The following is a 27,606-nucleotide window of genomic DNA, read 5'->3' on the forward strand; positions in this document are numbered from 1 at the left end:
GGACAGTCCAGGAATAATTAATGAACAAGGGGAGCGTGTATATGAGGATCTTCAAAAGGCAGAAGTATTCAGTCAGCAGCATGTAAAGATTGTTGGTTACAAGGATAATATCCAGATAGAGGAGGAGACTAATGCTAAAGAAGTATTAAAATTTACATATGATAACAATGACATTTACAATAAGATACAAAAGTTGAAAACTAGAAACACGGCTGGAATTGATAAGCTTTGGGAAGGCATTCTTTCTGATTATATACGACATGTTTGTGAAATTAATAACTGTTTCAATAGAAGGCAGTTCGGTTTTAGGAAAAGTTATTCCACTGAAGTTCAACTTGTAGGATTCCAGCAAGATATAGCAGATATATTCGATTCAGGAGGTCAAATGGACTATATCACGATTGACCTGTCTAATAGCATTTGATAGGGTGGATCATGGAAGACTACTGCAAAAATGAGTGCAACTGGACTGGACAAAAGAGTGACTGAATGGGTTGCTATATTTCTAGAAAATAGATCTCAGAGAATTAGAGTAGGTGAATCTTTATCTGACCCTGTAATAATTAAGAGGGGAATTCCTGAAGGCAGTATTATTTAACCTTTATGTTTTCTTATATATATAAATGATATGAGTAAACAAGTGGAATCAGAGGTAAAGCTTTTTGTGGATGATGTTATTTTGTATAGAGTAATAAATACGTTACAAGATTGTGAGCAACTGCAACATGACCTCAATAATGTTGTGAGATGGACAGCAGGCAATGGTATGATGATAAATGGGGTTAAAAGTCAGGTGGTGAGTTTCACAAATAGGAAAAGTCCTCTGAGTTTTAATTACTGCGTTGATGGGGTGAAAGTTCCTTTTGGGGATCATTGTACATATCTCGGTGTTAATATAAGGAAAGATCTTCATTGGGGCAATCACATAAATGGGATTGTAAATAAAGGGTACAGATCTCTGCACATGGTTATGAGGGTGTTTAGGGGTTGTAGTAAGGATGTAAAGGAGAGGGCATATCTCTGGTAAGACCCCAACTAGAGTATGATTGTAGTATATGGGACCCTCACCAGGATTACTTGATTCAAGAAATGGAAAAAAAATCCAAAGAAAAGCACCAGGATTTGTTCTGGGTGATTTCCGACAAAAGAGTAGTGTTACAAAAATGTTGCACAGTTTGGGCTGGGAAGAATTGGGAGAAAGAAGACGAGCTGCTCGACTAAGTGGTGTGTTCTAAGCTGTCAGCAGAGAGATGGCATGGAATGACATTAGTAGACAAATAAGTTTGAGTGGCGTCTTTAAAAGTTGGAAAGATCACAATATGAAGATAAAGTTGGAATTCAAGAGGACAGTTTGGGGCAAATATTCATTTATAGGAAAGGGAATTAGGTATTGGAATAACTTACTAAGGGAGATGTTCAATAAGTCTCTAATTTCTTTGAAATCATTTAAGACAAGGCTAGGAAAACAACAGATAGGGAATCTGCCACTTGGACGACTGCCTTAAATGCAGATCAGTACTTATGGATTGATTTGATGTTTTGAACCCATCCCCGAGTGCCACCCACTCTGATCAGGGGCCTCTGTAGCCAAACCAAACAGCCAAGGCAATACCCACCTGGTCGTAGCAGGTATTGCCCAGGGTCCACTGTTGGACGATGCCTAGTATGGGCTGACTGAGGCAATGGGCACTAGGACTCTTTTCCTCAAATCATCCGCAATAGCATGTACCCCATAGCGTGTACAGAGTGATATACAGATTTATAAAAATAATTATTCTGTCCTTCTGGCATTCGGCTGTGTGAGGACCTGCATTGTTAGGTGTATACTACTGCTGAGTACATGGTGCTCCCACCTAACTGGACTGTGGATTCCATCTGGGCTTTTGAGCATAATCACACACGTAAGAGGCCCCTCCCCAAGCACCACGCATGTCAAATTTTGATTCGGCCTATAACTAACCCTCAAGAAAATTAAAAAAAATAAAGAGAGGATCGATGGCCATATGATCCTTTAGTTGCCTTCTACGACAGTCAGGGATTACCTCTGGATGTGTCCAGCCTCTCCTATCCACAGGAGGACAACACATAGTACCAAAGCCACAATTCATTTCCGCACCTAGAACACCCCTTTTAATGGCCTCTTATGACGGGCAGGGGATACCAAGGGTGTATTCTTTGTCTGCATCCCCCACCCACAGGAATAAATTGTGATAAACATACAATGAATGTCCTCAGGTTTGACCAAGAATACATCCATCAAGTTATTTCCCCTTATATTTTTCTTCATCGGTTGGGTATATCCACCTTTCCAGATCAACTTATCTGCAAAATTTGGTCATATTTTTCAGAGGGTATACTTCTCTCCCATACCACTTTCGTCATATTTAGGTCACCACCAAAACATTTCTCTGCCTCAATGCCAAATTGTATTAGGCCTAAAGCATTCACTTTTTCATCTCCCCCTTTCCCTGTTCTGTATGCCCCAAAAATGTCTACCTTTCTTGTGCTGTTGATATGAATTCTAATACACAAAATTTCTTTTTCACTGCATTTTAATATTTGGTGACTTTCCTATAAATATTATATGTGTTTGGAAAAACCTCCCCCTCAGCGACATCTTCATTCATCCAGGGCTCAACCCCAATAACAATGTCTGGATCATCTATCTCTACTAAAGCGTGCAGGTTTATTTTACTAACTATACTTCTGCAGTTTACGAGTGGTCATCCTACACACTTCCTCATATCTGACTGCTTATCGAATAAGGTTGTGTGCTCGCACCTACACTGTTTGCCTTGTACCTGACAGCTATACTTTATGAGATCTCTGGCAACAATGCATGTGTAGAAATTAGTTACAGACTTGATGGAGGGATTTTTAATGTCAAGACTCCGCCCTGAAAGTCTTACCCATCTCACCCGGCTTACTGAACTGCAATATGCAGGTGACAATGCTATTCCAGCTCATTCTCCAGAGGACTTGCAATTGTCAGTCAATTGCTTTAGGATTGCTTAGAGCATTTTGGCCTGTCTATGAACATTCAGAAAACTAAGGTTTTAGCACAACCTGCTCCAGGAACTAGTATGCCAGACTTCAACATTACCATCTCAGATACATCTCTGGAACAAGTAAACTTCTTTCCCTACCTTCGGAGTATTCTCTCGTCTCGTTGTACCTCAGAGATGGATGTAGAAAATAGAATACGAGCTGCTCATTGTGGTTTAGGATGTCTATCCCGCAAAATCTTTCCTAATAAAGACCTAAATATATCCACTAAACTGATGGTGTACCAAGCTGTCGTTGTCTCCACTTTATTGTATGGATGTGAAACATGGACTCTATACTGCTGTGACATCAAGAAATTGAAACGTTTTCACCAGCAGAAGCTTAGGATCATTATGAATATCAAATGGGAGGATTATGTCTTCAATTTTGTAGTACTTGAAAGGGCACACATGAACAGTATAGAAACTTCCATCATAGGTCACCAGCTTAGATGGATTGATCATGTCCAAAGCATGGATGACAACAGGCTACCCCGACACTGAACTCAGTTCTGGCAGGAGGCCACGTGGTGCACCTCTGAAACGCTACAAGGATCAGCTAAAAAAAAAAAAAAAAAAACCCTTGAAGAGCACAAACATCGATCCCAGTAATTACTACACACTTGCTAAAGATTGCCCTCACTGGTGCGCAATTACATCCACTGCTGAGAGGCTCGTCTTAGAAGAAAATTCAGACAAACTCAACCACGCCCACCCCTTCTTTCAGGTGTGCCAAATGTGATCGCATGTTCTATACAAGAATTGGCCTGATGAGTCATCAACATCATTTACACAAAACGGACTGTACATGAATTGCAAGTGAAAAACACACACTCGAATACGAGTAGTGGCCGCCGACAACGACTGAATACGTAAGGTACATCAGCTTCCATCATACGAAGTTTCCCTGGAAATGTGAATACAACACTCTTTTCAGCAGCTCTACTACTTTTGCAGACTCTGATAGGATCAAATCAGATTGTAGGTCATGGGCACCAACCCAATCATTTACATCCAAAAGTCTTATAAGAGATGTCAGAAACATCTGTGTGCTAGTGATGTGGTAAACAGGTCTTTAATAATAGGACTGGCATCTTTATCATCTGATGGCCAGGCAGGCATCAATTTTTGTAAATGAGACAAAGTCTCTCATAGTGCAATGGCACTGCCGGTGGCTCCAATTAGCCTACGCAGTGGCCTACACACACTGATCGCTTCTCGCCTGGTGCAAGGGGAACCTCGCTAACACATATTTCTTAGCTTCGCCACAGTACCTCTGCTTGGCCGAGTGGCCCTCAACTTTAATTGCTACCCAGCCGACTACAAATAGCATATAGGCTGACGCCTCGTTGGCAATCGGCCTTCCCAACCCACCATGTCTTACTGCCTAATCCTTGGAGTAGATCCAACCATCTCTGAAGATGCCATCTACCAAGACCTTCGTACAGCCACCCGAGCGACCATTTGCCATATGATCTATGCAGTGGTGCCACCTCCGTCGTCCATCCAAGACCAACTCTCTGCGGATCCATCTATTGTTCCAGTCTTCAACGCGTCTCTACCACTGTCACAACTTGTAACCCTTCACCAGTAATGTCTTCATCCCTCCCACTACTCACGACTACCACAACCCCGCCACACTTTTCCACCCTGTTGACTCTGACCACTGCAGTTTCATCATCGCTGCCTCTACAAGACACCTCCGCAGCAGTCGACGCCCCACTACCATCGCCACAGCGGCAACCACCATCCATCCATCCATCCATCCATCCATCCATGTCACGTTTAGTTGTGTCCTATGGAGGATTCCACCCGACATCTCTGAATGGGCCATCCTGTAGGATGGCCCTACTTATATGGTGTGGCTCCAGCTTCCCAGTGCCGATGACGTTCAACATCTCATCCGTACCGGCACTCGTATCAACGGCCATCGCCACAAAGTGGAGCCCTCCCGTTCTCCACCCTAACCTGTTCGCTTCCCTTCAGCTACTTCACAACATCGCCCCCGGCCAGCCGCTTCTCCTATTCCAACTTTTCCAAAAGTTTGTCAACCCCCTCCCCAGCCTAGTTTCATTCCCCCAACCCTTCCAATATTCGACCTTCTTTGCTTTCTTATCACTTCTCTTCCTGATATGACAGCCACCCTCCATCTCCTCACCTTGCATCTTCACCCAAGACCTCTCTTCTAACCTTCATCTTTCCCAGTTTGCACTTCGCCTTTTCCCTGTCCACCCTTGCACTCTCCTCTGAATATTTAATCCTTGCACACATCCCCAATAATTAAATACTATCTGCACACACCTCCCAATTCCATACATCAAATTACCCTCCTCCCCACACCAGTACTCCTCCTCCAACCTGCTGAAACTCCTAGCCAGAGTGAAACTTTAGGGTGGCCCGTCCAACCCCTTCAGGGTGGGGAATGAAAACTTTAGTAGATAGAGAGCCTCCACGGTGTGCTATTTACCAACTGATGAGCCCAACTTAGCACACTGGGGCAAAACGCTGCAACCAGGAATGAGTTAGCTGAAAAATTTATAATATCCAATAATGGACCAACTATACTGGTATTATAAATACCAGAATTGCAGAACATGAAGAAAGGTACTGTTAATGATATTATCTGCCGATACAAATTTCAAGACAGAATTGAAAATTTGCCACAGACAGGTCGCTCAAGTGTCCTTATAGGAGAGAAGAGAGGGCAATAGTAAAACAAGTGAAAAGAAATCCACGTCTTACTACAACTACTATTGCTGCTGCAGCTGAGAAAGAGTTTGGAAAGATCAGTGCAAGTACAATCCGGAGGGTGTTATATAGAGGTGATTATCACGGGTGAATTGCAAGAAGGAAGCCCTATATAATCAATAAATAGGAACAAGCAACAACGATTTGCTAAGGAGCATCTTAGCGAAGACATGAACTGGTGGGAGACTATAATTTTTTGTGATGAATCGAAATTCATTATTTCTGGCTCAGATAGGTGCATCATAGTTTGGAGACAGCCCAATAAAGAGTTTGAAGAAAGAAATATAAAGGCTTCCATAAAAGATGGAGGAGAACATGTTATGGTTTGGGGCTGTACGTCAGCTCAAAGAGTAAGTGAGCTGGTTTTTACAGACGGAAACATGGACCATCGCCAGTATCTTCAGATTTTAAAAAACAACCTGAAGAAAAGTGCAGAAAATATGGGAGTTGGGGACTGTTTTAAATTTTATCAGGACAACGACCCAAAATATACGGCCTATAATGTACGGCTATGGTGGTTGTACAACTGCCCTAAAGTTGTGAATCCTCCCCCACAAAGTCCTAACATTAACCCCATAGAGAATTTATGGGATGTACTGAAAAACCTCCAGAAATGTCCCATAAATTCCAAAGCTGATGTGAAGAGACAACTGCAAGAAGAGTGGGAAAAATCGTCCCATTCCACGTCAAGAAAACTCATGGAGAGCATGCCGAGATGCCTGACTGAAGTGTTTTGCAGGAAGGGAAGAATCACGAAGTATTAATATTCCTACATGGACTCCATCCTTCATATTTTTGTTGTACTTGTATTTTGTCTGAATATTATTTATGAACTGGCAGTTTTGTATTGTTATAATTACATTCACAAGTTTCAAAAATGTTTGTGTTTCATGAAATAGTGCATATTTATTTTTGGTATCTAGCAACGGGAAACTACCTCACTCCTCATTTCCCTAATACGCTTCTTCAGTGATGCCTAGGCCATCTATGACAGCTGATGGCAGAGCTGTTGAGGATCCAACCAGCCTTAGGGCTGAAGACTGAAAATACATCTATATGTGTAACTATTCATTCTGGAGTAAGCAAAATTAAACTATATATGTTTGTTATTAATCTTTTTTATGTTAAATATAAAGGAACTCTGCCTGTCCGAATAATTATAACGGTCACTGTAGGAAGTGAAAGTCATGTTTCCTTTCACTTCCTGTCCCAAGCAAGAAGGAAGCAGTTCTGGTGTTGAAACTAATAGTAACAATTCCAGGAACTGTTCATTTCGAATCATCGAAGTACAGTACTCTTAAACGAAAGGAATTACATTCTTAAATTACCTCTTCCGCCAATTTCTTCACTCCATTCTCATCGATGGATACATCCCCAGCATGCTTCGCAATAAATTCACCAGATGCTTTCGGCGAAAGTACACCAGAAACCATGGTTTCGATGATCTGAAAACGTTAAGATACAAGTAAATACAGTATCGGTAATACTCGTACGCCATCCGGATTAACGATGGCAATTTTACCTACAGCAAATGCACCGGTAATCGATGTCGAACACTCACAATATGAAACTTCAAGGTGGGCGAATTTTAACGGAGGATTTATGAGCGACTCCAGGTAAGATATCTGGGTAGGGCCCTATTCAGCGGAAACGCGAATCTTGCATTCCCGCTGTTTGTTTATTTTTCTAAAGAGCACAAAACGTTCATTTGAAAATGTACACGCCTCCCTTCCAGCCCGACAGCACCGAACGCTAGAAACACCATTGGAAAAAATGCAGCGTAAGATAAATCCCTTTTCTTTCATTGCAAATATTTGTGTTCCTAATTTAAAACATCTTGTTGCGACGAACTATTTACCTATGGTAGAATGCGTACCAGACAATTTAATTTTTTTTAGTCTTGCAAGCCAGAGGCTTCCTTCGCTACTACCATCTTTTGCACGTGAAACATGATGCCTGAGTTTATTAAAGGCCAATTTAGAGAATTTCATTATTCTCTTTACGCATGGAAGAATGTCCCCGCGGAGAATACAATGAGTCTAATGCGTAATACATCTGACTTTGACAGGGTAATTAAAAATAGGAGTAATTCGTTTCGCATATTTCCATACTCGCCCTGACAGCTCAAAGAGAATGAGTAGTGACAGCTGACTGACGCAGATAGAGCCACGCAAACCGTTGCCATCTCGTAGGCAACGCTCAAACCACTACTTAAAGTTCAAACGCCTCAAACTCAAGCCTCTATGGACTGAACACCAAAAGCCAAAGACTTTCCTAAAAGTTTGATCGTGGTGTATATTAAAAGAAAAAGGGATTGAATTATCTTCCTTTGAAATTCTTTGCTATTGTCAAAGATTAAGTGTGAAGAAATACCATGTCATGAAATGAAGAAGACAAATGGGGCATATTGGAAGACTATATTCTTTGGAAACAAGATGCGAAGTGTTTATAACCTGAAACCTGATGTGGTGTTGACCGGGGATTTTTTGAGTAACTTGCAGCTGTGACATTTAATGAAAGTCACCCGTTGTGTTCTGTGTGTCATTGTAAATTATGTTTATTTATTTAAAGCTGTACAGGGCAGTTCATCAGAATTGACTCGTAGTTTCACCTCTTGTGCATAATGAACTTGGAGCTTTTAGGTAAGACTAAAGGACATATTGGCTAACACCGTATAAATAATAAACAGCAAGTACTGGACTATTAACGCATGTTTTTTTTCTCTTTCAGAATCCTTCGGACAGAACTATCCTGAAGTAAGTAAGGCAGTAAATTGTACAGGCAAATGGTTTCCATATGACTTAGCTGCATGTTGACCTTTAGCTAATGTAAATCATACCCTGTATTACTTGCAGGAGAGCGATGTGTTCATTATGAAAGCTAGTAACCCACCTTTAAATATATTTATGACCTAATATCATAAAGCTTGTGACTCAGTTTTTATACTCTCAGAATTCAAGACAGATTTTATTATCAACTACCGGTACTGAAAAATGTATTTGCAGTTAGACCCGTGGTCTGACACAGGGGTACGCAGCCCCTTCGAGAGGCTCTGTGCTATGCACCCTTGATATGTTAGACCAGTAGGTTTTGTCACTAGCCAGAATGTGCACAAACCAATAAAGTTCTTCATTAGGCTGACAACAGTTCGTAGGGGATAACTAAGGCACTAGCAACAAAAGACTATCATGCTGTGACCAGCAGTAGCATGCTGCAGAGGACCATTTAGCTAATAGCATGTGGAGCACATACTGGAGTGTAGGGGTTTAGCCGCAGGGGAATAGAGCAGGCTTTGGGGGTTTAGCCCTCCCCCTTGGACCTCAGCATACACCAGATAAAATACCAATTCAGCAGTTTAAAAGAAAACTGTGTTCATTTTCGTGGTTTATAGTTTTTACATGTAATGTTTATAGTACCTCCGTAAAATGGCAAATGCACTATACAGAAGGAAAGAACATTTAGACCACCAGTACCTAAGAACTACAATAGCATTCGACTTGTTTAAATTTCACAACTAAGTATTTATTATTTATTTTCCACCTACTTGATACTGTGATTGCTTAAGGCAACTTAATGGTTAAAAGTGGTACATGTTTCGTATATTATCAACATCTTCAGCCACATAACACTGCTTAGATGAAAAATGCATAAATTGACAAAGTAATGCTTTAGAGGACGTGTCCTTAAATTTAACATAAGATTGACAACATTAAAACAAACAAAAAACTCAAGAGAAAATATAAATTATTTCTACAATTGAAAGCAGTTGTCAAGAAAACACTTGTACAATATTCCATAGAGAATATGTCCTAATGAATATTCTTTTCTTAATAATTCATGAAGAAAGTCAATTTATAAATTAAAAATTATACAATTTATAAGTAACTAGCAAGATACCTGTGCTTTGCTACGATATTACAATTAAATTTATAATTGAATGCTTAACGTTTTATATATAATCCGCCGAAATTTGCGATATAACTGGTTTTCTGAGAGAATCCGCCAAAATTCGCGATCTGACTGGTTTTCTAATAGATTACGGCAAGTTTCCTCCCATTTTTCAATCTTTCTTTCCAGCAATCGATTTCGTACTTCCCATGCTAGGTCCAGGTATTCCACCCGGTCACTTGGGTCCCTAAATCTTTGCCATCTTTTCCTATAGGCCTAAGCATTTTTAATATGGAACAAATCCTTCAGGAGATCCTGCGTGGTGTCGTCTTGGGTGCCTTGGCGGTACTGAACCCACGGCTGAACTGCATTCTTAGTCATTACCCGTCCAGGACCCGCTTCCAGCACGGTCCGCACATTTGATGACGGTCCAGAACATTATTATTATTATTATTATTATTATTATTATTATTATTATTATTATTATTATTATTATTATTATTATTATTATTGTCATTGTTGAGAATGTGACCAGCACCATTGTCACGGTTAGGCAAGTGTGCTGGATTTCTGGCCATACGAATGACATACCGTACTATGGTACATTATTGACCTTATTATAGAGGTGAAAAATTGGACGGTCAATCTCATTCCTATCGTTTATTTCAAATGTGTTTAAATTTTTATTTATATGCCAGGAGAATCTACTGTAATCTAAGAACGTTCTCCGAAGGAAAAGATGGCTCTTGAAAACGAACCCAGGAAAGATTGGAAATGATCGGTTAATGATCAGAATAAGTACACCGAAAATCTACAGCCTGTTTCCAGTCATTCGACAGGGTCAGGAATGGAATGAATAAAGCCCCATCTAGCGGCGACAATAGGAATTGTGCCGGCAGCCGAAACCTGTCGCACTCTTCTGGGGCAATGATTAATGGATGACAAATGAAATGAAATTATATTGGACAGTGTTGCTTGAATGAATGATGACAGGGAAAACCGGAGTATCCGGAGAAAAACCTGTCCCGCCTCCGTTTTGTCTAGCACGAATGTCACATGGAGAGACCGGGATTTGAACCACGGAACCCAGTTGTGAGAGGCCGGCGCGCTGCCGCCTGAGCAATGGAGGCTTCTTATACATATTATGAACAGTAAAATCAATTGGTCTCACCTCCTTTTACACCCCACCGCCGTTAAGTTTATTCCCCTCCCAAAAAAAAATAATTAAAGAAGGCGTGTTTCTTTATGTTTAAAGGAGAATCCAAACACCAATGTTTACGTCTATTACCTTCTGTTTTGAGATCAAAATAATGAATTTTTTTCACTTTCACACTCCTCCCCCCCCCCCCCCCCCAAGTGAATTTTCCGGCAAAAAATACTTGTTTCCTTAATAGTAAAGGATCTTCTAAATACCAAAACAGGCTTTTCTTTGTTTTTAAAGGAGATCCAAATACCAATTTTCACGCCTGTAGGCCCTAACAACTTTAGTTCTTATTAGATGTAAGTATTCTCATGCAATTAAGTCAATTTTTAAATTCTTTCATCACCCCCCCCCCCATTCATTGGATTTTCTGAGAATACGTGTTTCTTTACATTTAAAGCAGATTCCAAATTTCACGTCGGTAACATCTTCATTTTTGAGATAACAGTAGCCTAATTAAACAATTCAACACCACTTTCAGTCACTTTTACCCCCCCTCCACCCAAGTAGTATTTCCGAAAACTAAAAATACACATTTCTTTATTGTTAATAGAGATAAAAATACCATTTTTCACTTCTGTAACATGTTCATTTTTTGTGTTTCTTTACATTTACAGGAGATTCCAAATATCACTTTTTACGTCTGTAACATTCTACGTTTGTCAGATATTCTGTAGATATAGTCTTTCAAAAAATTCACCCCAATATGTCACTCCTGTTTAACCGCCATTAATTGGATTTTCCAAAAACAAAAAAATACGTGTTTCTTTATTTTTAAAGGAGATCCCATATACAAATTTTCAGTTTTGTAATCTCTTCCGTTTCTGAGATATATGTATCCTCATTAAAGGCATTCAACCTATTATTCACCCTTTTACACCCCTCCTATTCGGATTTACAGAAAACAAAAAAACGTGTTTCTTTATTTTTAAAGAAGATTCTAAATATCAATTTTTACATGTGCAAACTCTTAAAGTTTTGAGTTACAGATACACTCATTTTAAAAACCCCCCTTTTCACCCCCCCCCCCCCCGAGTATTTGGATTTTCCAAAAGCAAAAAAAAAGTTTATTTTTAAAGGAGATCGCAAATACCGATTTTCAGGTCTGTAATATCTTCAGTTTCTGAGACGTAAGTATCACCATTAAAGGCATTCAATCCCTTTTTCACCCCTCCTATTGGGATTTTCCGAAAACACAAAATAGGAGATTCAAAATACCAATTTTCACATCTGTAACTTTTAAAATTTTAAGATGTAGATACACTCATTTTAAAAAATCACCCCCCCCCCTTTTTTTCCCGCATTATTTGGATTTTCCAAAAAAAGAAAAATACCTGTTTCTTTATTATTTTTAAAGTAGATCCCAAATACCAATTTTCAGGTCTGTAATATGTTCAGGTTCTGAAATATAATTAGCCTCATTAAAGGCATTCAACATATTTTCATCCTTTTCCACCCTTCCTATTGGGATTTTCCAAAAACAAAAATATACGTGTTTCTTTATTTTTAAAGGAGATTCTAAATACTAATTTTTACATCTATAAACTTTAAAAGTTTTGTGATATAGATACATTCATTTTAAAAATTCACCCCCTTTTCACCTCCCCATTAATTGGATTTTCCAAAAACAAAAAATATGTGTTTCTTTATTTTTAAAGGAGATCCAAAACACCAATTTTCAGGTCTGTAATATCTTCACTTTCTGAGATATAAGTATCCTCATTAAATGCATTCAACCCCTTTTTCACCCCTTTCCACCCCTCTTATTGGGATTTTTCGAAAACAAAAAAATACATGTTTCTTTATTTTTTATGAAGATTCTAAATACCAATTTTTACACCTGTAAGCGTTCAAAGTTTTGAGATATAGATACACTCATTTTAAAAATTCACCCCCCCTTTTCACCCTCCCATTAATTGGATTTTCCAAAAACAAAAAAATACTGTTTCTTTATTTTTTATGAAGATTCTAAATACCAATTTTTACATCTGTAAACGTTCCAAGTTTTGAGATATGGATACACTCATTTTAAAAATTCACCCCCCTTTTCACCCTCCCATTAATTAGATTTTCCAAAACCAAAAAAATATGCGTTTCTTTATTTTTAAAAGAGATCAAATGTTCCAATTTTCAGGTCTGTAATACCTTCAGTTCCTGAGATATAAGTACCTACTGGTATCCTGATTAAAGGCATTCAACCCCTTTTTCACCCTTTTTCACCCGTCCTATTAGTATTTTCTGCAAACAAAGAAATACGTGTTTCCTTATTTTTAAAGATGATTCTAAATACCAATTTTTATGTTTGTAAACTTTTAAAGTTTTGAGATATAGATACATTCATTTTAAAATTTCACCCCCCCACTTTTCACCCCCTTAGTGACGGAATATCCAAAAATCCTCTCTTAGCGAGCACCTACATGTTAATATGACTGTATCCCCAAAATTTCATTTCATTATGTGCAGTAGTTTTGGCTCAGCGATGATGAATCAGTCAGTCAGTCAGGACAAGCAATTTTATATATATATATTGTCGAAATGAAGAAATCCAGAAATCACAATGTGGTTCTTATTACTAATGCAGATGAAAATATTACTAATTCCTAGTTGTCAATTCTTATTAAGCCTGCTTTCCTTTGGAATGGTAACTCCTGTCATTCTTTCACAGTCTTGTGTCTGGTGTAATATTGATGATGCGTTCTTCCTTGCTCTTGCACCTGAGGAGGTGGAGGAGCGGGGGATACAGGTGTGTCCGTCACCTATAGCTTCAACTGAGGAGGAATAAGTAGTAGGGCTGTCTGTAGGTGGAGAAATTCCAATTCTTTTTTCGTGATCTTTCTTAAATTTGGCAAATATTGTTGAAAGATGTGTAGTTGATCTGTGAACTCAACTCTTCCTCAACTTCACTGCAACACAGCTAGTGGTGCGGGGCAGAGACATTAGTGTTCCTTGTCATTGTTGTTAGCTTTTGGCTGGTTCACCGCTCAGTGAACAACATGAAAAGATGCATGGCAGGTGAAATTTATGTATTTTTACTCAAAAAGAATTTTATGAGCAAATCACTGGTTGTCCAAGCGTAGCCTCCTTCCATGTTCTAAGCCTCAGCAATGTGCCTGTTCTCTTGTTGTAGGTAGAAGTTGCATATTTGTCAGTCTAGTACAGATAGCATGGTGGGGGAGGGGTGTGTCTCGGCTCAGAGCACCAACTTCAGACATGCAAGAATGTGTGGTTTATTATGTGTTTAATACTTAAATATATTGGTTTCTCAAACACTTGTGTGTTGTTACTGAAGTGATATGTCTCAAAATAACTGGAACAGAACACTTGCAGATCATTTCACTATGTGCGACCGAATGCATTTCACAGTCAGTGCACACAAAGAAGTTACTGACATACAGAGCAGGTAGTAAATATTTCTCCAAGTTTATTCTCTTATACGTTTTTGGTAACTTAGAGACAGCACTTCACCAAGCAAATGGTTGCACAGTTTGAGTCATGTAGCTGTCAGCTTGCATTCGGGAGATAGTGAGTTCAAACCTCACTGTCAGTAGCCCTGAAGATGGTTTTCTGTGGTTTTGCATCATCACACCAGTCAAATACTGGAGCTCTACCTTAATTAAGGCCATGGTCGATACCTTCCCGTCTTTTCCTCTCCATCTGTGGTGTTGGGCTTTGTAATAACGAATAACAAAAATTGTTTTGCTGGGTACCATGCTAAGTGAATAGACAGCTATTTTTCCAGTGGTTTCACCCTGATACCATCCCCAAAACTTTAAGAAATTAATTTTGGCTAAAAATCTTTATATATTTATGTAATTTTAATTCATACTTCATTAGCCTCTCCTGCGAACGATGTGACCTTGTCACGGTGGGGAGGCTTGTGTGTCCCAATGAAGCAGATAGACGAGCTGCAGGTGCAACCATATCAGATGGATATCTGTCGAGAGACCTGACTATCGAATGGTTCATCAAAAGTGGGGTAGCAGCCTTTCAGAAGTTGCAAGGGTGGCAGTCTAGATGATTGACTGGTGTCTGTCTGATAGGTCATCAGCCCAGAGGCTGGTTGGATTCTCAAATAGCACCACCAAAGGCTATGCAGATATAGGGAAACTGCAAAAACCAATGGCAGAGCCCAAATGAGGCATACTAGGCAAGATGAGGAGTGAGGTAGTTTGCCATTGCTTTCCTCACTGGACCAGAAGGTGCTACTGCAGCATGACTGATCCTGTGAGCAACACCTTTCATAACACTCAGACACTAGTTGTGCTCCAAATGTCATTACTCAGCACCACCCAGACCCCAGCAGCTTCCATATTGTCACAGCCATGGATGAGGCTGGGACTTCGGTGGAAGCTACACTTTGCTCTGGCCTGTGCCAAGAGATGGATGAAAAAATACTGCATCCATCAAGAAATGGCAACAGGCGGTGATGACTGGTATGGCTTTATAATAATACTCAACATGGCTTAGCTGTGTTGATGCTGCTACACGGATGAAAGCAATGGGAAACTACAGCCGTAATTAACTCCCGAGGACATGCTGCTGTCTCTGTATAATGTACTGATGATGGCTTCCTTCCGGGAAAATATTCCATAGGTAAAATAGTCCCCCATTCGGATCTCCAGGTGGGAACTATATGAGAGGGGGGCAATCATCAGGCAGATGGATACTGACATTCTGAGTCGGAGCGTGGAATGTTAGAAGTTTGAATCGTTGTGGTTAGAGAATCTGAGAAGGAAGAGGGATAGACTAAAGATAGATGTAGTTGGTTCAAGTGAAGTACGTTGGCAGGACGAGCAGGATTTTTGGTCAGACGATTTACAAAATTATCAATCCAAAAACAAACGGCGGAAGTGCAGCGTTTGGTTTAATAATGAATACGTAAATAGGGCAGCGGTTAAGCTACTAGGACCAAAATAGTGAAAGGATTATTGTTGTTAAGGTAGACACCACACCAATGCCCGCCACAATAGTGCAGGTCTGTGTGCTTACTAGTTCATTGGATGATGAGCAAATTAAAGAATGTATGAAGAGAGAGAAGATTTAATGCAATATGTAAAAGGTGACGAGAATCTAATTGTGATGGGAGACTGGAATGCAGTGGTAGGCCAAGAAACAGAAGGTAATACAGTAGAAGAATTCAGGTTGGGACAAAGGAATGACAGAGAAAGTCAGGTGGTTGAATTCTGCACCAGTCGTACTTTAGTAGATGCTAATACTTGTTTCATACACCACAAATGACGGCTGTGTATGTGGACGAGATCTGGAGACACTGGAAGGTATCAAATAGACTTAATTATGGTTAGGCAGAAGTTCAGAAACCAGGTGTAGGATTGCAAAACTTTCCCAGGAGCAGATGTGGACTCTGATCACAACTTGTTTGGACATGAAATGCCATCTGAAGGTGAAGAAATGGAAGAAAGGAAGGATGCCAGAAGACGGGATCTAGATAAGTTGAAAGAAAAGAGAAAATAAACTTTCTTTTTCACCCCTTCATGCCCCTTTGCCGTTGGGGCTGTACTTGGACTTAAACACCGTCTGGAGTGTCACTGTTCATGTCAGCGACCCCTAAAACTATAGATTCTACATTAATATTGGTTGTTTTCTATTATTTTTATACTTCATTCCCTTTCCATTGCCGGCCAAAGGGTTGCTACATGTGTCTTAGCTCCACAGTATTTTTTTTACACATAGTATGTCGTATGTGTACCAAGTTTGGCTGACAGGTATGCTCGAACATACACACATACATCCATAACATCGGCCATTTTTACTTTTTTTCACTCCTTCTCACCCCGCATGCTGATGCAGGCTCAACTTGGTTGTAATTGACATCCCAAGTGTCGCAGTTCAATCAATCAATCAATCAATCACTACTGATCTACATTTAGGGCAGTCGCCCAGGTGGCAGATTCCCTATCTGTTGTTTTCCTGTTGTTCATCTCAGCGATCCCGAAAACAGTGGATTCAACACTATTTTTGATTATTTTTATATGCCACCCTCTCCCCACTGCCACACCCCTAAGGGTGGCTTAGCCCCACAGTGCTTTTCTCCAGACAGTAAGTCATATGTGCACCAATTTATGAGTTTAAAATACTTTGAAATTAACACTTAGGTGCCATTCATCATCATCATTTCCCATTATCCAGCTGTAGCCGGGTAGGGGCGAATATGGTTCCTCTCCACTTTCTTCGGTCTTTCCACCACTCCTTCTCCAACACTGTGTCCCAGTCCAGGTTTCTTTCTTTAATACTGCATTGGATTGTTATCCTTCCATCTCAGTCGTGGTCTTCCACGACCTCTCCTTCCTTGCACTTGCATTTCTATCACCTTTTTTGGCATTCTTTCATCACTCATTTGCTTTATGTGCCCAAACCATCTTAATCGGCTCTTCTCTATTCTATCATTCCTTTTTTCCACTCCAATTTCTTCCTGGATTTTCTCATTCCTTATTTTGTCTCATCTACACTTCTGTATCATACTCCATTTCGGCTGCCTGTAACTGACTCTCATGCTTCTTTGTCATTGTCCAAGTTTCTGCTCCGTAAGTTGTTATGGGTATGTAATACATCTTGTACATAGTATCCTTTGCTTCCGTTGGCACATGTTTGTCCCATTTATCCTGATAAATGTATGGAAGTGTAGATCCAATACACTAATTTTGCTGCTAAGGATATGGAAATGTGGTCCCAGAAACATCAAGTATCGTAGCAGATTAACGCTAGCGATGAGTTTAAAATGTTTACCGGTAAGCAGAATTTCTACTTGGCCTTGCCTACATTCACGCATCTGCATACTTCAGACACCAGGCCTGTATTCTCCAGTAGAGTTCTTGTGCTGATGTTGGTGTGGTTATGGCCAGTCATTTCTTTATCTGATTCCTAAAGCAGGGTAGTGTGGTGCCAGCATCTCCATAACGGTTGGTTTTAGGGCCTTAAAACATGGTTTTACGTCCTGGAGGGACTTTCTGATTTTTGTTCTTCACATCTTGAGACTTAAAATGAGCTTTCTCGTGTCCTTGTATGAATTTTTTTGCCTATATTAGTCTATGTTAAAGTGCCAAAGAGTCTAAATCTAGGAAATGGAGAGGGCTGTTAAAATTTTTTTTTTGCTATTTGCTTTACGTCGCACCGACACAGATATGTCTTATGGCGACGATGGGATAGGAAAGTCCTAGGAAGTGGAAGGAAGCGGCTGTGGCCTTAATTAAGGTACAGCCCCAGCATTTGCCAGGTGCGGAAATGGGGTACCATGAAAAACCATCTTCAGGGCTGCCGACAGTGGGGCTCGAATCCACTATCTCCCGATTACTGGATACTGGCTGCATTTAAGCGACTGCAGCTATCGAGCTCGGTGTTAAAATTTCTTGTAGACAGGGCTACCCGAAGGGTCGTAAAAGGTAAGTATACAAAATTTGGTTCAGGTACGTGGAACGGTGTGGATTTGTATAATGAACAGACAGACGGATGGATAGACAGAGAGAAAGATTGCGTTCAAACATAGAAGATTGAAAGGAGTAGGAAATATAATTAAAAGAAACAAAACCATTAAGTAAATCATGAGCATACATTTAACAGCATGTGACGATCACAAGATATACCATGATAAAATAAAGAATCGATAAGAAATTATTCAATAACTCCCGCAAGAGCATCACCATTTTTATGTTGATAAGCACAGTAGTGAAAGAAAAGAAAGATGTGTTCCTGTTGAGAAGTAAGATACTGAAATGTTGTTATTCTTATTTCAGAAAGATTGAACTGAAGTTAATATTATTTACATTTTTGTTAGATGCTGAAACATATGTAAGAGGATGGAGTCCATATTGAATGAATAATGAATTAGTCATAACCCCTTCAGCAATTTTCATTTTTAGATTGTAAATTCTAAGAGATATAACACCTTATATGTACATGGTTGGTTGTAAAAGTGATTTAATAATAGATTTATCATTACAAACTGTGAATCTTTGTTGAATCCGTATTGACTATTTTAAAACAAAACTCTTTTAATCCTGGTAGTCAATACTATATATTGAAAGTTCGTCTTAATTGGACGTAAAAAATATATAGTACTAGCTGAAGTACCCGTGCTTCGCTACAGGATTCTCAGAAAGACTGACTTTGTGGATTTCCTAACTAAAGTCAACATAGGTCACCACAAAAACGTCAATAGGAATGTAGCGATTAAAAGCAGTGTTATCATATAAAATACTCAATCAAATGAAAAACCGCACATTTTGTCACTTTTAACGAACAGTACTATGGTGCTGATCTAACAGTCCAAAGTTCCAGGGCTGGAATGACCAGGTCGCAGACTGCCGTGAACATTCCTGTGCTATTATTCTGTTAAATATTCACACTGCTCATTCCAATCAGTGCCTCAAGGTTGGGATTGAATACCGTATTTCACGGCATAATCGTCGCACTTTTTATACCAAAATTTTCGAAAAAAATTGTAGGGTGCGACCATTATACGATGAATATTTAATACCAGTATTTGTATTACTCAAAAAATGTATTTATAACTAAATTGTATTTGATACAAATTTAAGATGCACGTAATACTCGCGTTTATACATCAAAATAATTAAAATAGTCTAAAACAAAATTCATAATTTTTCGCAACAATTCGGCGAACGTTTTTCTAACCTGAAAATAAAAATGAACGTATTAAGTTAATTTGTCATTAATTTGAGTATTAAAGTTAAAATATTACACTTGCAAAAAATTATCGCTTTGTTGTGAAATGCGGACTTACCGGTACGCAATTTATTCCAAATCTTCGGTGTCGCTATCGCAGGTTTCGCTATCTGATGCGCCGTCCTCACCTCTGTTAATACCAGTATCAGATTCTTCGTCTCCCTGCCACACTGCGTCATCTTCGGAACCGTCTAGTGCATATTCTTAGGCATCGTTTTCCCCTTGAAAATGATGTAAGGCGGCAACTTTCTCCCGTCAGCTGTAATGGCTAGCATTGCCGTGCATCGCATCTTCTCACTACCGCTAGTTTTCATTAATACACTCCGTGATCCTTTTAGCGCAATAGTGCTGTTGCGAGGCATATCAAAAAAGATTGGAGTCTGATCGGCATTACCGATTTGAGAAAGCAAGTACGAAGTTTCCTTGCGCAAACGTATGACAAATCGGTGAAAATTTACAATCTTGTCCGTGTAATCAGCAGGCAACTTTTGGCTTAGTGTTGTTCTCCTTCGCACTGACAGATTGTGTCGTCGCACGAACCCCTTAATCCACCCACGAGTCGCCTTAAACTGAGTTACCGGTATGTTGTGTTTGCGCGCTACCTCCTGTCCCTTAATTTGTAACATTTCATATGATACACTGCAGCCATTGTTACGTATTTCACTGACGTACCTAAACACTTCTTCGTCAATTATAGGAAACTTCTCTGTTTTAGGACCTCTAAACGCGCGTCTAGAAGGGTTTGTGCTTTTTAGCTTGTTTTTTTACTTTCCGCCAGTCACGCACCAACTTTTCACTCACAGAAAATTTTCTTTCTGCAGCTCTGTTCCCGTGCTGTTCAGCGAAGGCAATTACGCTTAGCTTGAAGCCCGCAGAATAGTTTCTATATTTACCCATAATCGCTTATAAATGTTAATGTTTTGCGATATAAATGACTTTCCGTAATTGTTCACTATTAAAACAAATTATTTCTGCAAACACCCAAAACACAAATTAAAAACTTAAATTCTCACGCACACATGTCTACAGTAATCACGTAAATCTGAAACAAATAAATGCATCTGTGATCTGTCCATTCCAGAGCAGCCAATACTGTTAGGCAGCAAGGAAGCATGCAACAATTTATCAGTTTAGCTCGTTGGTTGCGACACACTACTGCGCATGCGCAAAGCTCGCAAACCGGAGCTCTAGCTAGCGCGGTGTAGATCTACTGTATAGTTGACTGTATTCCGAGACGTCAGTAACAAACATTCATTTTTTTCAATTTCTTTTAAACATACGGTAATTAGGTTAATATTTCTTCCCAGTTATTGATGTTTTTACATTACATTACTGACGAGTTTATAAAATAAAACTTTAATAGCATTGGATAATAATTATCTTGACTGCTTGGATAAAAGTTTTCATCCCATGCCCGGACACTTATGACGTAGTAGTAAGATAAGAGTTTAGCGATGACAACTGAGACATCGTAAATAATTCGGCTGAATAATTCCGTGGAAATCTACGTTATCGTCTTGGATTTCATTTCGTGCGCAATAACACAGGAGCTGGCCCCATGGAGCCTTACACGGAGGCCTCGGGTTCAATTCACGGCCGGGTCATGGAATTTTACCTGTATCTGAGGGCTGGTTCGAGGTCCATTCAACCTACCTAGCCGGTATTTCCTGGCGACGTTGCCGATAAGCGATAACTTACAGCCTTACGTATTTCAAATGGGAACTCATAATATGTAGGTGGTGAATAAATAGTACACTGTCTCGCGACCACGTTGTCAAACTGCCGATAGCCTACCGGTAAGCATAATATGTAGGTGGTGAATAAATAGTACACTGTCTCGCGACCACGTTGTCAAACTGCCGATAGTCTACCGATAAGCCATGCGTCGTACATATACCGGTATTATTTATTTATACGTTGTGCAACATGTCGCAAACGTGACTGTGTTGCCAAATTGCCCATAAACCATACACGTATTTAAATTGCGCATTCATGTGCAACTTACGTTGCAGTTCCGTTTACCTTTTAACCAGATTAGTGAACAAAATTTGGACGTGCGACGATTATGTAATTAAAGGTTTAAAGTCCGATTTTTGTATTGAAAATAAAGGATGCGACGATTACGCGGTGGCGACGATTATGCCGTGAAATACGGTAGCTCAAATGCTATTATGAACCAGTGTGTTACGTACCAGTAGTAACAGAAAATTTATGAACCAGAGGATTGGCATGCTAAAGAAGAAAGTTATCTAACTCTCCAGCTACTTCCCGCCAATATTCAGGCAGGCTGTTACACTCAGTACGACTGGGCGAGTTGGCCGTGTGGTTAGGGGCGCGCAGCTATGAGCTTGCATCCGGAAGATAGTGGATTCAAACCCCACTGTCGGCAGCCCTGAAGATGGTATTCCTTGGTTTCCCATTTTCACACCAGGCAAATGCTGGGGCTGTACCTTATTTAAGGCCAAGTCCGCTTCCTTCACACTCCTAGCCCTTTCGTATCCCATCGTTGCCATAAAACTTATCTGTATCAGTGTGATGTAAAGCAAATTTTAAAAAAATACTTGGTACGCAGCACTATTCCTGTCTATAGCGGATGAGTGGCAACAGAAGACACAAAGCACATCACAACAAACAATGGTCAATGTAATGTTATTCTTGATCAATTTTATGAGCTTTCTATATTGTAGGCCTTCACATTTAGTTTCCTTTCTACTCTGTGATATTAACGTGTCTTATAAAATTATTTATAGCGTAGACTGTAGTTCCTTATTCTCAGACTTTACATACCTATTTTCATTAAATTCTGCTTACCCATTTTCTCGTGACTCGACGCTGGTATGGACTTAATAAACAAAAATCCAAATTAATGAATCTCTCTGTGATTATAGCCAGTACAGTAACAGTGTATAAGGCATAAATGATCGGAAATTTAATACTATAGGCTATATAACTTAAGTTACATAGTATTTATCGATACGACCACTAAGAACATAAATATTTGAGAATTCAATTTTAGCCTTCCCCATAACTACCATTTCACTCAGTGTGAATAAAATTATTTATGGCCTAGATTATAGCAACATATTCTCTGACTTTGAATACCGATTTTCATTAAGATAGGACCACTAATAACATAAATATTTGAGAATTAAATTTTAGGCCTTCCCCTAAACTAGGCTACAATTTTTCTCAGCGCGAATACATTATTTATAGCCTAGATTGTAGCGACTTCTTCCCTGACTTTGTGTACCGATTTTCATTAAGATACGACCACTAATAACATAAATATTTGAGAATTAAATTTTAATCCTTCCCTTAAACTATCATTTCACTCAACTTGAATACAATTATTTATGGGCTAGATTATATTGACTTATTACCCTGACTTTGCATATCGATTTTCATTAAGATATGACCACTAATAACATAAATATTTGAGAATTAAATTTTAGGCCTATTCCCTAAACTACTATTTCATTCAGCTTGAATCAAATTTTTTATGGCCTAGATTGTAGCGACTTATTCCCCGACTTTGTTTACCGATTTTCATTAAATTCTCTTCAGCCTTTTTCTCGTGATGCATGTACATACATACATACATACATACATACATACATACATACATACATATAGGCAGACAGAAATTACAGAAAATTAAAAAGTGCATTTCCTTGTTACTGTGGACACGACTGACACAGAAATACAATCCTTTTTAAATTCTGACCAATGTACAGACAAAACCCTAATTTTATATGTGTAGATTGACTAGGAGCATTAAAATAGTTTTGTACAATTTTGTAAAAAATAGATTTATCACACAAAGTAGACAGACTTATTTGATTGGAGCATTTGATAGTTTTTTTAATCACATCATTTGGGTAGTGTTTTTTATCATCTCTTGGTGCTTAGTCTCTTTAGAATATTAGATCTTCAGTTGTTAGCTGTAGCAGCCTTGTTAGAAGTAGCCTTTGATGGAGGCCATAGAGCAAAATAGGCAAAAAATGAAAGTAGGAAAAATAGTGAAAATGAAAGAAATGAGAAAATAAAATAAAAGTATAGAAATTAAAAGATACGGAAGTAAAATTCAAAATGAATTGAATTGAATTGAAATAACACATACCCAGAACTAAGGTGGAGAATGTGGAAGTGAAATGGCATTTGTAAACTGTGCAGAGAGTGCTTGTTACAGAATAGCTGATAGACTGAAAGATAGACCCCCCATGGTGGAATGAGGTACAGAGCAAGTTGGCAGTGCGGTTAGCGACACGCAGCTGTGAGCTTGCGTTTGGGAGATAAGTGCCAACTGTCGGCAGCCTTAAAGTATAAAAAGTATAAGTATAAAGTATGGCAGTTGTAGAATACAGATATAATGGAAGAAAGTAGAAGAAAGTATCAGGAAATGAAAAGAAGGTGCAAGAAAGTAGTAAGTGAAGAAAAGCTGACATACATCATGTGCCCTTACTATGGAATCCGAGAGCAATCACAAAGATTGAGGCCAGAAACTCCTGATATTGGTTGGGAGATTTACAAAATCTTTGTGGAATCACCAGGTAGTGTAGACCAAGCGCTGTGCTTCAGCATAATCCATGATGGAAAACAATTGTAGTGATTAGTATTTTAGAGCTTAATTCATGGTGTGGGTTACTATAGTCACGTCCTAGTTCGTGAACCATGGGCAACGGCTGAGTGGCCCAGTAAGGGGTCCTGAGAGTTGGGATACCAGTTGCTATGGAATGGGAGTGGGCATCTCGGACATGGTCATGGTTCTCCTTGTGCTCAGGCGGCTAAGACTATACAATTCACTGGTGGTCCATTACCCGTTAGAGGAGAGATCCTCGCTTGGACTAGTGTGTAAGTAGGGTAGCATCCTAATTCATGAATTTACCAAGCTCAGAACATTTTAAGCAAGCCTCGGACCTATGGGAGTAATGGAGTCCCACTCCCATTTGACAGGCGAGGGACTCCTAGGAAACAACTTGGGGAACGAAATGGAATTCGATGGGGAGCTATCAATATTAATGGAGCTTATGGAAGAAAGAAAGTAGAACTGGCTGAGTCAGCAAAGAGGATGCATCTGGATATGCTAGGAGTAAGTGATATTCGGGTAAGGGGAGATAACGAGAAAGAGATAGGAGATTATAAAGTGTACTTGACGGGTGTTAGAAAGGGAAGGGCAGAGTATGGGGTAGGGCTGTTTATCAGGAATACCACTGCATGCAACATAGTTTCTGTTAGGCACATAAATGAGCGAATGATGTGGGTAGATTTGTCAGTTGGAGGAATTAGGACGAGAATTGTGTCAGTGTATTCACCATGTGTGGGTGCAGATGAGGGTGAAGTTGACAAGGTTTATGTAGCATTGAGTGACATCATGGTCAGGGTCAACAGCAAGGATAGAATAGTGCTAATGGGTGATTTCAATGCGAGCGTTGGAAATAGAACTGAAGGATACGAAAGGGTGATTGGGGAAGATATGGAAGCTAATGGGAATGGGAAGCGTTTGCTGGACTTCTGTGCTAGTATGGGTTTAGCAGTTACGAATACATTCTTCACGTGTAAGGCTATTCACCGCTACACATGGGAGGCTAGGAGTACCAGATCTATAATAGACTATATCTTAACCGACTTTGAATTCAGGAAATCTGTTTGGAATGTACAAGTTTTCCAGGGATTTTTCAATGATACAGACTGCAATCTGATCTGTATTGCACTAAGTATCTCTAGGCCTAGGGTAGAGAAAGTGAAACCTGTCTGCAAACGAATAAGGATAGAAAATCTTCAGGACGAGGAAATTAGACAGAAGTACATGGATATCATTAGTGAGAAGTTTCGAACAATAGACAGTAAGCAGGTTCAGGATATAGAAAGAGAATGGGTGGCATACAGGGATGCTGTAGTAGAAGCAGCAAGGGAATGCCTAGGAACAACTGAGTGTAAAGATGGGAAAAGGCGAACATTGGTGGAAAGGTGGATTGGTGGAATGATGAAGTAAGAGCAGCTTGTAAACGTAAAAAGAAGGCTTATCAGAAATGGCTTCCAACAAGGGCTGAGGCAGACAGGGATTTGTACGTAGATGAAAGAAACAAGAGCGAAACAAATAGTTGTTGAATCCAAAAAGAATTCATGGGAAGATTTTGGTAATAACTTGGATAGTCTAGGTCAAGCAGCAGGGAAACCTTTCTGGACAGTAATAAAGAATCTTAGGAAGGGAGGGAAAAAGGAAATGAACAGTGTTTTGAGTAAATCAGGTGAACTCATAATAGATCCCAGGGAATCACTGGAGAGGCGGAGGGAATATTTTGAACATCTTCTCAACGTAAAAGGAAATCTTCCTGGTCGTGTTGCGAACAGCCAACCTCATGGGGAGGAGGAAAAATGATGTTCGTGAAATTATGCTTGAGGAAGTGGAAAGGATGGTAAAGAAAACTCCATTGTCATAAAGCAGCTGGAATAGATGAAATTAGACCTGAAATGGTGAAGTATATTGGGAAGGCAGGGATAAAATGGCTTCATATAGTATTAGCATGGAGTGTTGGTAACGTACCTTCAGATTGGACAAAAGCAGTAATTGCACCTATCTATAAACAGGGGAACAGGAAGGATTGCAACAACTATCGAGGTATCTCATTGCTTAGTATACCAGGCAAAGTATTTACTGGCCTCTTGGAAGGAAGGGTGCGATCAGTCGTTGAGAGGAAGTTGGATGAAAACCAGTGTGGTTTCAAACCACAGAAAGACTGCCAGGATCAGATTTTCAGTATGCGACAGGTAATTGAAAAATGCTACGAGAGGAATAGGCATTTGTGTTTGTTTTGTAGATCTAGAGGAAGCGTATGACAGGGTACCGAGGGAAAAGATGTTCGCCATATTGGGGGACTATGGAATTAAAAGTAGATTATTAAAATCAATCAAAGGCATTTATGGTGACATTTGGGCTTCAGTGAGAATTGATGGTAGAATGAGTTCTTGGTTCAGGGTACTTACAGGGGTTAGACAAGGCTGTAATCTTTCACCTTTGCTGTTTGTAGTTTACATGGATCATCTGCTGAAAGGTATAAAATGGCAGGGAGGGATTCAGTTAGGTGGAAATGTACTAAGCAGTCTGGCCTATGCTGACGACTTGGTCTTAATGGCAGATTGTGCCGAAAGCCTGCAGTCTAATATCTTAGAACTTGGAAATAGGTGCATTGAGTATCGTATGAAAATTAGCCTTTCAAAGACTAAATTGATGTCAGTAGGTAAGAAATTCAACAGAATTGAATGTCAGATTGGTGATACAAAGCTAGAACAGGTCCATAATTTCAAGCATTTATGTTGTGTGTTCTCCTAGGATTGTAATATAGTGAGTGAGATTGAATCAAGGTGTAGTAAAGCTAATGCAGTGAGGTCGCAGTTGTGATCAGCAGTATTCTGTAAGAAGGGAGTCAGTTCCCAGATGAAACTATCTTTACATCAGTCTGTTTTTAGACCAAGTTTGCTTTACGGGAGCGAAAGCTGGGTGGTCTCAGGTTATCTTATTCATAAGTTAGAAGTAACAGACATGAAAGTAACAAGAATGGTTGCTGGTATAAACAGGTGGGAACAATGGCAGAAGGGTACTCGGAATGAGGAGATAAAGGCTAATTAAGAATGAACTCGATGGATGAAGCTGTATGCATAAACCGGCTTCGGTGGTGGGTCATGTGAGGCGAATGGAGGAGGATAGGTTACCTAGGTGAATAATGGACTCTGTTATGGAGGGCAAGAGAAGTAGAGGTAGATCAAGACGACAATGGTTAGACTTAGTTTCTAACGATTTAAAGATAAGAGGTATAGAACTAAATGAGGTCACAGCACTAGTTGCAAATACAGGATTGTGGCGACGTTTAGTAAATTCACAGAGGCTTGCAGACTGAACGCTGAAAGGTCTAACAGTCTATAATGATAATGTATGTGTGTAATTCAAAAACTGGGGCACAAATAATTCTTAAACTGCATAGTATTGTGGAAATGAAGCTTTTCCCTTTGTTCTGTTAGGTGGATTGA

At 39.5% G+C, this 27,606-nt stretch overlaps 2 protein-coding genes across 3 annotated transcripts in view; one reads left to right on the plus strand and one right to left on the minus strand.

Annotated features, from left to right (window-relative positions):
• The window catches only part of LOC136866550 (queuosine 5'-phosphate N-glycosylase/hydrolase), a 73,761-nt gene extending 65,875 nt beyond the window's left edge, over positions 1-7,886 (minus strand). The window contains exons 1-3 of one of the 2 annotated variants that reach the window (XM_067143634.2): positions 7,651-7,885; positions 7,354-7,544; positions 7,121-7,237 (exon numbers count right to left, since the gene is read on the minus strand). In XM_067143634.2, the coding sequence (XP_066999735.2) occupies positions 7,121-7,225 (105 nt within the window). In that variant the 5' untranslated portion in view covers positions 7,226-7,237; positions 7,354-7,544; positions 7,651-7,885. Of the gene's footprint in view, positions 1-7,120; positions 7,238-7,318 lie in introns of both variants that reach the window. The other variant, XM_067143642.2, reaches the window with a different exon arrangement.
• A 257-nt stretch (positions 7,887-8,143) lies between these two features.
• The window catches only part of Rbbp5 (retinoblastoma binding protein 5), a 151,283-nt gene continuing 131,820 nt past the window's right edge, over positions 8,144-27,606 (plus strand). The window contains exons 1-2 of the mRNA XM_067143655.2: positions 8,144-8,434; positions 8,523-8,548. Coding sequence (XP_066999756.1) covers positions 8,416-8,434; positions 8,523-8,548 — 45 coding nt within the window. The 5' untranslated portion in view covers positions 8,144-8,415. The remainder of the gene's footprint in view (positions 8,435-8,522; positions 8,549-27,606) is intronic.

This window comes from Anabrus simplex, chromosome 1 (assembly GCF_040414725.1).
Source record: "Anabrus simplex isolate iqAnaSimp1 chromosome 1, ASM4041472v1, whole genome shotgun sequence".
Classification (NCBI taxonomy): Eukaryota; Metazoa; Arthropoda; class Insecta; order Orthoptera; family Tettigoniidae; genus Anabrus; species Anabrus simplex.